The 12961-nt window shown below is 40.6% G+C and overlaps 1 protein-coding gene across 1 annotated transcript in view; it reads left to right on the top strand.

Moving 5' to 3' along the window:
* LOC126480862 (cytosolic Fe-S cluster assembly factor NUBP2 homolog) overlaps window positions 1–12961 on the top strand; it is a 79266-nt gene that overhangs the window by 56785 nt on the left and 9520 nt on the right. The window contains exon 5 of the mRNA XM_050104237.1: window positions 12149–12302. Coding sequence (XP_049960194.1) covers window positions 12149–12302 — 154 coding nt within the window. The remainder of the gene's footprint in view (window positions 1–12148; window positions 12303–12961) is intronic.

The raw sequence follows: 12961 nt of genomic DNA, 5'->3' as shown, positions 1-12961 counted from the left end.
GGCCTGCAAACCCAAAGTTTGGTACAGATTTATTGATGACATCTTCATGATCTGGACTCACAGTGAAGAAGAAATCCAGAATTTCCTCTCCAACCTCAACTCCTTTGGTTCCATCAGATTCACCTGGTCCTACTCTAAATCCCATGCCACTTGCCTTGACGTTGACCTCCATCTGTCCAATGGCCAGCTTCACACGTCCGTCCACATCAAACCCACCAACAAGCAACAGTACCTCCATCATGACAGCTGCCACCCATTCCACATCAAAAAATCCCTTCACTACAGCCTAGGTCTTCGTGGCAAACGAATCTGCTCCAGTCCGGAATCCCTGAACCATTACACCAACAACCTGAAAACAGCTTTCGCATCCCGCAACTACCCTCCCGACCCGGTACAGGAGCAAATAACCAGAGCCACTTCCTCATCCCTTCAAACCCAGAACCTCCCACAGAAGAACCCCAAAAGTGCCCCACTTGTGACAGGATACTTTCAGGGACTGGATCAGACTCTGAATGTGGCTCTCCAGCAGGGATACGACTTCCTCAAATCCTGCCCTGAAATGAGATCCGTCCTTCATGAAATCCTCCCCACTCCACCAAGAGTGTCTTTCCGCCTTCCACCTAACCTTCGTAACCTCTTAGTTCATCCCTATGAAATCCCCAAACCACCTTCCCTACCCTCTGGCTCCTACCCTTGTAACCGCCCCCAGTGTAAGACCTGTCCCATGCACCCTCCCACCACCACCTACTCCAGTCCTGTAACCCGGAAGGTGTACACGATCAAAGGCAGAGGCACGTGTGAAAGCACCCACGTGATTTACCAACTGACCTGCCTACACTGTGAAGTTTTCTATGTGGGAATGACCAGCAACAAACTGTCCATTCGCATGAATGGACACAGGCAGACAGTGTTTGTTGGTAATGAGGATCACCCTGTGGCTAAACATGCCTTGGTGCACGGCCAGCACATCTTGGCACAGTGTTACACCGTCCGGGTTATCTGGATACTTCCCACTAACACCAAGCTGTCAGAACTCAGGAGATGGGAACTTGCCCTTCAGTATATCCTCTCTTCTCGTTATCCGCCAGGCCTCAACCTCCGCTAATTTCAAGTTGCCGCCACTCATACCTCACCTGTCTTTCAACAACATCTTTGCATCTTTACTTCCGCCTCGACTGACATCTCTACCCAAACTCTTTGCCTTTATAAATGTCTGCTTGTGTCTGTGTATGTGTGGATGAATATGTGTGTGTGTGTGCGAGTGTATACCCGTCCTTTTTTCCCCCTAAGGTAAGTCTTTCCGCTCCCGGGATTTGAATGACTCCTTACCCTCTCCCTTAAAACCCACATCCTTTCGTCCTTCCCTCTCCTTCCCTCTTTCCTGATGAAGCAACCATTTGTTGCGAAAGCGTGAATTTTGTGTGTATGTTTGTGTTTGTTTGTGTGTGTATCGACCTGCCAGCGCTTTTGTTTGGTAAGTCTCATCATCTTTGTTTTTAGATTTATAAATATAGTAGGAAACATACGATAGAGTGTAAATAATTTAGGACTGAAGTAGACCACTCATTGAATTGCAGAATCATTGAGTCCTTGTCAGACTTACACAACAGAGAGAGAAAATTAGGTGGGATTGCATTTCAGCTGGCAGACTAGGGTGGGGTGAGGGTTGTGTCGGATGTTGCAGGTGGAAGGAGAGAGGGATGAGAGGCATGGGAGTTTGGAAGAGGTGTTGGGGATGCATAGCTGTAGTATCTTAAAAGAATACTGTATACTGAATGAAAAAGTGTGACTGTAATGAATAACTAAGGTTTTTTTACTTACTTGTGTGTTTTTTAAATTATTAATCTTCAATATAATATTACCATCTGACCCTCTAACATTACTGAGATGTTGAAAGTAGAAAAATAATGCATTTATTTGTTTGTTTTATATATTTAATTTATACTTGCTTCAGACATTTTTGTAAGTAGATTTAAAACCCAAAATGTCTCATTTGTGTACCTAACAAACAATTTACGTTACAACTTGGAATATAATTCAAATGTTTAATTTGGGCCTATCAGTTGAGAGGCACTACTCTTCTTCTTTTTCTTCTTCTCCTTCTTTTTATTCTTCTTCTCCTTCTTTCTCTTTCTCTTCTTCTCCTTCTTTCTCTTCTTCTCCTTCTTCATCTCTGTGTGGTTCTTGATAATTTAGTAATAGAAGCTCATGTTTCAACCGCACACTTATTCATCTTCCACTAACTTTTGAATGTGAATCAGTTTGATACAGGACAGCTCCACTTTGAACTTACTGGGTTGATGTTATTACTTCAAGCACAGGTGGAGTACTAAGGGACAGCTGAACCACCCAGTTGCTGAATATGCTGTCCAATGTGATGTGCTTCACCTCAGTATGTGCTATTCAGTCCACGCCATCGTGCTCCTTCCTACGAACACCAGCTTTTCCGAACTGCTCAGGCTGGAACTCTTCCTACAACACACCCTTTGTTCTCGTAACATTCCAGGCCTCAATCTTTGCTAGTTCCAGTCTCCTAACCCTTTCCCTGTTCTCACTTCAGCACTACCCATGGCTTCAGTTTCACAAATACACCCCTAAATCTTTTCACATTTTCTGTATCTTTGCTTTCTTCCCTCCCCTACCCCTCTTCCTCCCTCTCCACATGCACAGCTTTCTAATTCTGCACCTAGCAGCCCTACCCTGCCTCACCACGCCACAGCCTGCTCCCATAGTAGCACAACACCTTCTCCACATGCCTGTTGTGCTATCTCTCTCCCTCCCCATCCCATGCCTTTTCATTATCCCCACCACCCACGACAGATTGCTGCTCAAATCACATACAGGCGCAGCCAGCAGTTGGGCCCGAATGCCCAGAGACAGTATTCATTTGTGTGTGTGTGTGGGGGGGGATCTTTTTCTTTTGAAGAAGGACTTTTTTGTCTGAAAGCTGGAAGTTTAGCAGTCTTTTCATTGTGTCTATCTGTGACCCAGTGCCTCCTCTATATGGTGAGTAGCAATCTATCTTTTTCATATTGTTAGTACTACAGACAGAATACTGAGGTTTTTGCAGTGCATAATGCATATAATGTATATATTATATAATATATAATATATAATGTGTATGTATATATAATATATAATGTTTAAATTGCTTTCTCCATGGCCCTCTGGACCTGATTTGTCTCTAAGGCCATGGTTTGCAAGCATTTTCCTATAGTGTTGTAGCTGTGATGGTTTGGATTCTACTGGTTGTGAGCCATAGGCATCAAGATGTAAGCTGATAAGCACTGCATTGCCTCAAAGGACAACCAATAACATTAATAAATTGTGTATTCATATGCTAATAACACAAACAGAATTGTGTTAGCTCTTGGCCAGTGGTTGCTTCTTCAGTTATAGAGCCCAGCTACCATTTAACTCACACTTGCAAATTATTTTGTGAATTTAATCCCAAAGTGGGCTTATGACCATCCTGTTCCTTGCCTGTAAATGTGTAGAAGCACAAGTAACGATATCAGCCAGCTATACCTAAACAAAGGAATACCACACTTTGTTAATAACTTTATTAATACTAAATCAATTGCAAATATAAAGATAGACATCACTTATCCTCACAGTCTTCTGTAATAGAATGTGTTGTGGTAGTTTTTTTTTTTTTTTTTTTTTTCATCTGTGGATCACTTTTACAAGGGTTTTGAAATGTCATGGGATTACAATTTAAAAACAAAAAACTTATACTTGTGACTACCATTGGTGGGCCATCATCATAGGCTAATATTCCCACGCTGATGCAGAAGAAGGGGCCTCATTGGCCTAACTGTTATGGATACTGTTGGTGGCCCATTGCCGTTGGATAGAAAGGCACTATTCCACACTTACACTGGAGTACAGTTATTAGTTGAAGTTCCTCCTCCTGCTATTGGTTGGCCATCATCATTGGCTAGATGCAAAATGGGCGGAGCAAGAGAGGGGGAATATTTACCCAAAATATTATTGTCCGCCAAGGTGAACTGCAGCACATTGTTTATATTGCTCACACAACGTTTTTCATTGGGAAAAATCTTATTTTGCTATGACTAAAAAATGATGTCTTCACATGCCTTCCGTATCAGTGATGATAACCGGGAATCTGAGTTGGATTTCTTAAAGAAGACAAGAAAGGCAAGTAGGTATGCTAGTTGTTCAATCGACAGGGCTTTTAGGCAGAATATTAATCACGCCAATAAGAATGACGAGGAACTACCTTCTCACTCTGTTAGGTTACCGTTTGTTTCTAGGGTCACTGACCACATAAGCAGAATTCTAAAGAAAAATGGTATCCAGGCATCTTTCTTCAGTGAAAACAAAATAAAAGATTTTTTCCAATGAAAAACAGATGCACCTGATTGCCTCCACAATGTAGGCAAGTGACATGTTTCTGCGACAAAGTGTATATAGGTGAAACAGGAATAACTGTTAAAGGACGCATTAAGGAACACAAATGAAACATGTGGCTAAAACAGAGTGTAAAATTGGCAGTAGCAGAACATCACGAGGATTGTGGCTCTGGCATCAATTTTAATAACATACATGTGCTGGCTATGGAACCTAACATTTATAGAAGAAAGGTCTGAGAATCAGTTGAAATTTCCAAAAATGCATGTAATTTCAAGAGAGAAGACAGCTATAGGCTTCCGGCATCACGGCTCCCCGCCATCAAGGAAGTAAATATGCAGTCGCAGTGTGCTAGCAATATAAACAACTTGCTGCAGTTCACCTAGGTGGACAATAATAATTTGGGTAAACATTCCCCCTCTCTTCCTCTGTCTGTTTCGCATCTAACCAATGATGATGGCCAACCAATAGCAGTAGGAGGAATTTCAACCAATAATCCTACTCCAGCATAAGTGTGGAATAGTGCCTTCCTATCCAATGACGATGGGCCACAAATAGTATCCACAATAGTTTAGCCAAAGATGCCCCTTCTTCTGCTTCAGCACAGGAGTACTAGCCGCTGATGATGGCCCACCAATGGTGGCCACAAGAATTTTAACCAGTCTCTGACAGTGTTCTATCAATAGTGGACACTGGAACATCAAAACTTGTTTCTGGAGGATAACCAGCTAACACTGATACATCCCAGGTCCATATTCATCTTGGTTATGATGTTGTTGTTCTCTCTCTCTCTCTCTCTCTCTCTCTCTCTCTCTCTCTCTCTCTCTCCCTCCCTCCCTCCCTCTCCCTCCCTCCCCACCCCCCACCCCACCCACCCGCCCATGTACCATGGACCTTGCCATTGGTGGGGAGGCTTGTGTGCCTCAGCGATACAGATAGCCGTACCGTAGATGCAACCACAATGGAGGGGTATCTGTTGAGAGGCCAGACAAATGTGTGGTTCCTGAAGAGGGACAGCTGCCTTTTCAGTAGTTGCGGGGGCAACAGTCTGGATGATTGATCAATCTGGTCTTGTAACATTAACCAAAACGGCCTTGCTATGGAACAGCTGAAAGCAAGGGGAAACTACAGCTACTCCCAAGGTCATGCAGCTTTACTGTATGGTTAAATGATGATGGCGTCCTCTTGGGTGAAATATTCTGGAGGTAAAATAGTCCCCCATTCGGATCTCTGGGCGGGGACTACTCAGGAGGACATCCGTATCAGGAGAAAGAAAACTGCTGTTCTACATATCGGAGCGTGGAATGTCAGATGCCTTAATCTGGCAGGCAGGTTAGAAAATTTAAAAAGGGAAATGGATAGGTTAAAGTTAGATATAGTGGGAATTAGTGAAGTTCAGTGGCAGGAGGAACACGAGTTCTGGTCAGTTGAATACAGCGTTATAAATACAAAATCAAATAGGGGTACTGCAGGAGTAGGTTTAATAATGAATAAAAAATAGGAGTGCGTGTAAGCTACTACAAACAGCATAGTGAACGCATTATTGTGGCCAAGATAGACACGAAGCAGGCAAAAAGGAATCAAACGTCTCAAAAATGAGATCGACAGGAAGTGCAAAAGTCTAAGCAGAGATGGCTAAAGGACAAATGTAAGGATGTAGAGGCATGTATCACTAGGGGTAAGATAGATACTGCCTACAGGAAAATTAAAGACACCTCCGGGCAAAAGAGAACCACTTGTATGAATATCAAGAGCTCAGATGGAAACCCAGTTCTAAGCAAAGAAGGGAAAGCGGAAAGGTGGAAGGAGTATATAGAAGGTCTATACTAGGGCGATGTACTTGAGGACAATATTATGCAAATGGAAGAGGACGTAGATGAGGATGAAATGGGAGGTATGATACTGCGTGAAGAGTTAGACAGAGCACTGAAAGACTTGGAAGAGCAGTTGAACGGAATGGACAGTATCTTGAAAGGAGGATATAAGATGAACATCAACAAAAGCAAGACGAGGATAATGGAATGTAGTCGAATTAAATTGAGTGATGCTGAGAGAATTGGATAGGAAATGAGACACTTAAAGTAGTAGATGAGTTTTGCTATTTGGGGAGCAAAATAACTGATGATGGTCGAAGTAGAGAGGATATAAAATGTAGACGCAATGGCAAGGAGAGAATTTCTGAGAAAGAGAAATTTGTTAGCATCGAGTATAGATTTAAGTGTCAGGAAGTCATTTCTGAAAGTATTTGTGTGAAGTGTGGCCGTGTATGGGAGTGAAATATGGACGATAAATGGTTTGGACAAGAATAGAATAGAAGCTTTCAAAAAGTGGTGCTACAGAAGAATGCTGAAGATTAGATGGGTAGATCATAACTAATGAGGAGGTACTGAATAGAATTGGGAGAAGAGAAATTTGTGCCACAACTTGACTAGAAGAAGGGATCAGTTGGTAGGACATGTTCTGAGGCATAAAGGGATCACCAATTTAGTATGGGAGGGCAGCGCAGAGGGTAAAAATCGTAGAGGGAGACCAAGAGATGAATACACTAAGCAGATTCAGAAGGATGTAGGTTGCAGTAGGTACTGGGAGATGAAGAAGCTTGTAGAGGATAGAGTAGTATGGAGAGCTGCATCAAGCCAGTCTCTGGACTGAAGACGTTAAAGCTCTTTGCATATTTAGTAAACCAGGTATTGCCATCAATTTCATAGACAACCGGGCATTACTGTCAATTCTATAGCTTTATACCTTGACATTGCACCATAATTGATTCTTACCAGAGCATCCAGCACACCAATTTTCAAAGTATTTAGTCCTGCTGGAACAGTTTTCCAATCAGTTCACATATAGAGTCGTTAAAATTCTCATTTTATTTTTAATCCTACCATGTAAATACTTCTCTGATAATCTTGTGTCCCTAAGATCCCTACACATAGATTTTACAACTTCCATTGCAGTGAATGGCAAGAAATGCAAATGTTTGTAGGTCTTATCTTGAGTAATAGATCTCTGGTAGCCACACAGTGACTCACTGCCACGTGGGCAGAGTGCATGATACGGGCAGTTACCTAAGAATAATTTATGAAAGATAATATCCCATACTGCCATTCTCAAAGGATATAATCTGATATATTTTAAAACATTTCGACTGCTACATAAATTTCCTGAAGCTTTTGGTAAAGAACCTTAGAGAACTCTCGGATAATTCCATTATTTCACTGGAAACACAAATGTTTGCTGCAAAATAATGACTAAACTCTCTGTGTAAACAAAAGTATAGCAATCATAATGCTTTTGCTGATAAGAGACTAAAAATTCATAAAAAGCAAATGAGTGAGAGCCAAATTCTGTTTTTAATAGAGCTGTCTGCATTACATGGGGGCATCATCATGGTTGCAGCCACTTTTAAATTCGTTTAATTTTGGGGATTCTGTGGTCAAACTTCTTCAAAGTAAACTACTTCTTTTTCAGAAAACTGCAGAGAATTTTGTAAGTCAAAAATTTTAAAATTGATTTTTTGACACACATTCATGCACTAGTCCACTTAAGTGATTAAGACTACTTTTTCAGTATAGAAAAGTGCTAGAAAACTTTTGTACGTGAACAGCACACAATTAAAAAAAAAAAAAAAACTTTGCAAATTAATATTAAAAAAAATTAGTATACAGGTAATTTATCACGGGAAGATCCTGTTGAATGGCTGACCTTCAGGAGGTAAAAGTATTCCTAGTTAGGAATAGGTGCCTCCACTTTCAAGTGTATCTGTTGGAAGTACTTGGAATTTAGCCTCATGAAAGTGAGCACTGGCTAGCTATTATGTCTCCATGTTGCAGACCATCGAAGTAATTGCTATCCATCAGTGGGCACAGGTTGATTTCATTGAGATGTAAGAGTCTTCCAGCGACTCATCCTCACCCGTAAATTGCTCATAATGCCCACTTGTAGACAATCAAATGTTGTGTAGAAGAAGTTGTGCCATTTGACTCTTGCAGGTAGTTGCTGTTAACCTCATACGTCCAAGCAAATGTGGGCTCCTCATGAAACAGAGGAAATTCCAGGTTGGAGTATCAGCAATATAAGAAAAAGATAGATTGCTACTCACCACACAGATGACACGTTGAGTTGCAGGCAGGAACCATATGTGTAAGTGTCTTTTTGTTGTGCCTGTCTGTAACTCATCGTGTCATCTTTATGGTGAGTAGCAGTCTATCTTTTCCTTATATTGTTGGCTTCTTTATGAGTTATACTCTGCAATAATGTGGTAAAGTAATCTTGCATTCCTCTAAATCTGCTTTCCAGGGTTACATAACATTTCCTATCATCCAAACCTCCAGTCCGCAGATTACAAATAGTTGTCAGTATGTGTTGGATGCATGGTTCATTGAATTCTGACAGGTGCAACTAGTGCACAAACAACAACAGCAAATTCAGAGATAGTACTACAAAAACTACAGAGCCACTTGCTGAAGTGCATGGGAGATTGGGACAGTGTTTTGCAAGTAACACTAACAATATTGATATCCACACTAACATTCTCAGCACCTGCATCCCAGAATTTGGCAATTAGATGGTAACTTTAAATACATATCACCACAGTTTCTTTTGTTTTGCAGTGCTAATTGTTTAAAATCTTCTTGAGATATCAACAACATTATGGGTGCACAGTGTACTTACTTCAAAATAATTGTTTCGTCCTCCCTGGGGGACAGATTAGGTTGGCAACATTTGCTTAAAGGACCAGCCCCATACCCAGTCTCTGAGCTGAAGCTGTGAAGGTGTTCTCATTATCTGGTGGCAACTCTTCGTTATATGTCAGGCTCCTTGCTGTTCCAGAATCACTGTCATTCCAAACTATTGCTTGCCCTTCAGTGGAAACTATTTCCACAAAAATTTTACCAGCAATGAGGCCATTTAGTCTTGTGACAATGGGGCTTTCTCATGGTGTTCAGGAGTGAATTATGCTTCCTTCTTATCATCTGAAGATGGCAAATAAATCACTTTTATAAGAATCATTTGGCATCTGTGTGAAGCTTGAGCTAAGACACATTTAGTTTGGTTCAAGTATCAGAATAGATTGCCATTCTTGTTACGGAAGAGACCTAGGTTAATTTTAAATCTAGTGAGATATATGAGTGAATGCATCCCTGGAATCTTTTTTACTAAGGCCTGCTGAAACGTAATGCCTCTGAGTTTATTTGAAAACTCTTAAAGCTTTTTAAACAAAATATCTACGTATTTGTATTCTCTGACTATGGTGACAGAGTCACAGCCTCACATGTACATACACCACTTCATTATTGTCAAAGTGAAGTCCACGAAGGTGGCTTTAAGTTTTGGAAAGTTATTATAATTGGATGGGGCCAAGTCAGGACTGTATGCAAGATGACTGAGGACAGTGTAACCAAGGAATCAGATTGTTGCCGAAGTCACAGTACTTGTGTGTGATCTGGCATTGTCATGCTTAAGGAGAGGGTGCTCCACGTATGGACAAACTCTTTGAATTAAAAACTCAATTACAGCACACTGTTTCTCATGTACTGAAATAGTTATATCACACCGCCATTTTACATGCTACAATTCGGAGCCCCCTACTGGCAGAAGGCTGCAGATATGTAGACATGAAGAATAAAGATGTAGAATATTAATAATGTTTTTTATTTAAAAATCTTTAAGAATTTTCACATAAAAAATTTGGAGGCGTTACTTCTCAGTGCACCCTCTTATGTTGACGTCTTTAATTATTTTTAAATGATCGACATAGTATTTACATATGAGTCTAAGCAGGGGAACTCTTTGACTGCTCTGTCAAGCTGTATAGTGTTATGTCTGTGTCCTCAAGACTCGTCTACACAAACTAATATGAGGATTGGAACTTTAATAGTGGCAACTATTTATTTACAGCTTGTACAAAATAGATGTGTGTTTCAAAGTTTTACTGACCTTCAAAGTAGCCACCAGCATTGTGTATAACCCGTTGCCAGTGATGTGGAAGTCATAGGATACTCTTAGCAGTGCCAGTTGTGTTGACAGTACAAGCAGTGCGTCCTATTGCTTGAAAAATTTGTAGCAGTTCTGAAGCGAATGCTGTGAAGTGTTTCCTTCAGTTTAGAAATTGAGTTGAACTCAAGAGGGCTTAAATCAGGGGAGTGCACCAGGTGGTATGGCACTTAGCAGCCCCATCGTTCAAACAAATTAATAACAGCTTGCACTGTACGTGCTTGAGCTTTGTCCTGCAGAATGATTGTCTGGTCCTGTAGAAAGTGTCATCACTTCTGTCGCTAAGCTGGTCGTGGTGTGTTTGGTGTAGAATTGCATGTGGGGCACTGGAGCAGATGAGATCTACTCATATTGCAAAATTTCTTCTCTGCTCTGACTCATGAGTGGTCTTCAGTCCAAATAAAGTTGTACCAGGCAGGTAAATTAATCCAGAATATGCAAGACACATTGCTTTACCCACAGAGAAAGAGATTCATCCTGGTGGGCACAAGAGCACATGAGAATTCAAGGAACTGGCAACCAAGTAGGAATGTCCTGGTAATGCAGTGGTTCAATTTGACATCCCCATACATCACTTGGTTTTTGAGATATATTATCATGTATAAAAGGGGAAAAGTGGCTGCAAGTGAATAATGAAAACTAGCTCATAAAGCCAACAACTCAGCTGTTACATACCTTCTTCTAGCCACACGGAAGAGATGAGGCCCATCTCACGTATAGGGCACAGTCTGGTGCTCTATAGATTCTTGCTCCAGTGGGAGGGTGGGCCGTCTTGTGTACAGTGCTCATGGTGTACATATCACAGTGCACCAATTTTAAGTAAATGTATTTCATAGTCAGACGAGAGCACAGAGGCTAATTTACTAGCAGATCTGTCCTGTAGTGTAGCTGACAATGAGACAAATGTGGTTCAAATTTCAAGATTCTGAAAAATGGCAGACTTGCTCCCTAAAATATTAGGGAGGAGTTTTTGTGTCATCAGGATGGCTGGCCCAACCACGCTTTTCATAAATAATCAACCGGCAGTGTATCTCTGTGTCATGACTTTGGTGTTATTATTGTATTATTCATGTTTTTTTTTAAAAAAATGTTTTAGAACATTTGATGAATGTTGGTCTTTTTAAAGTTTTTGTAATAGTGTGAATGTGGTAGTGGAGCCAAGGGAGATTGTGAGAGAATGACTTTGATCTTAAGCAAGATTGTATCTCTCTCTCTCTCTCTCTCTCTCTCTGCCACCACCACTAAGATAGTACTGACAGTCAGTCTCGAGCAACGCTGCCAGCTATGGCTGCCCAACATGTGTCCAGAGGAAGTTTTTTATATTAAATTTAGTTGCATCAACTTCTGTTACTTCTTCTGACCAACAGTAATCAATGGACTGTGCACTTTTGGTCTCCACTTAGTGTTAGTCTGATGAAATTTTCTTAGCATGTTAGTATGTGTACAATTCTTTCTGACAAACTCACAGCCTATTTCCAGTTTGTTCTAACAACTGCAGAACAATTCTATCTTGTTGTTCAATTTTGAACTGTTTTTCTGGTTTTGTATTAAATATTTTCTTTACTTATGTCAGAACATAAGTTTATCGTTTTGTGTCATATTTATAGTCTCTAGTATTTTAGGCAGTTGATGAGCATCTCACTTGATGGGACCACCTAAGTAAACAGAAAAAGTTTTTTTAATTCAGTTATTGGTTCCATTATCTAACTTCAAAAACTTCTCATTTTATTAGTGCTTGTAACTGTCAGATCAGTAACTTTTGATTGTTCTGTTTTTCCAGGACTTTGAACTGTGATGGTGCTATATTAGTTACAACTCCGCAAGCTTTGGCTGTTGAGGATGTGACAAAAGAACTAACATTCTGCCGCAAAACTGGCATTCCAGTTGTGGGTGTGATTGAAAATATGAGTGGTTATGTGTGTCCAAGCTGTGCAGTGAGTATACAAACTGCTTTTGAGAGTAAAGGTGATTCACATACAGAGTTTGACGCAGATCCTATTGCAGGCTTCTAGGGATGCTAGAGAGGGAACTTAGTGTTTTGATAAGGAACTCATGTCTAGAAATGTACTGTTTGGAAGTAAAACTTGTTTGAATATTGGATCATTTTCACGTCTACTTCATGATACTTACACAACAGAGACAATGGGTTTAGACCTATGTAATAAGCAGGAGCAGTACAGTGTGGTCACCCTGCTGTTCATTGCACAGGGTATATCCATGATGCATGTTTTCAAACACATGGTCCACAATCCCTGGTGAACATCTGTATAGCAGCACAGTCAACTCTCTTAGTTGTGAATGTATCAGTTTCTCACAGATATTATTATAGTCTGATGAAAATAGTGTGTGATAGATCAAGGTGATACAGAAAATGTTCTCAGTACTTGTGTTGTGCAGCTCTTAACCATTGCATATTCTGCTGTGAAATAGTAGTCTCTCCTAAGACCTATCTACACCCCTAGAAGCCTACAATAGAAATTGTGAAACACCCTGTATACGCTACAATTCAATATTCATATAGATGTTGTTCTACATCCTCTGTGTTGTAAAACATACTACATCTCTCTCTCTCTTTCAGTTTCTCTCTGTTTGA

The sequence above is a fragment of the Schistocerca serialis genome, chromosome 5 (genome assembly GCF_023864345.2).
Source record: "Schistocerca serialis cubense isolate TAMUIC-IGC-003099 chromosome 5, iqSchSeri2.2, whole genome shotgun sequence".
Taxonomy (NCBI): Eukaryota; Metazoa; Arthropoda; class Insecta; order Orthoptera; family Acrididae; genus Schistocerca; species Schistocerca serialis.
This window is presented reverse-complemented; position numbering and strand designations above follow the sequence as displayed.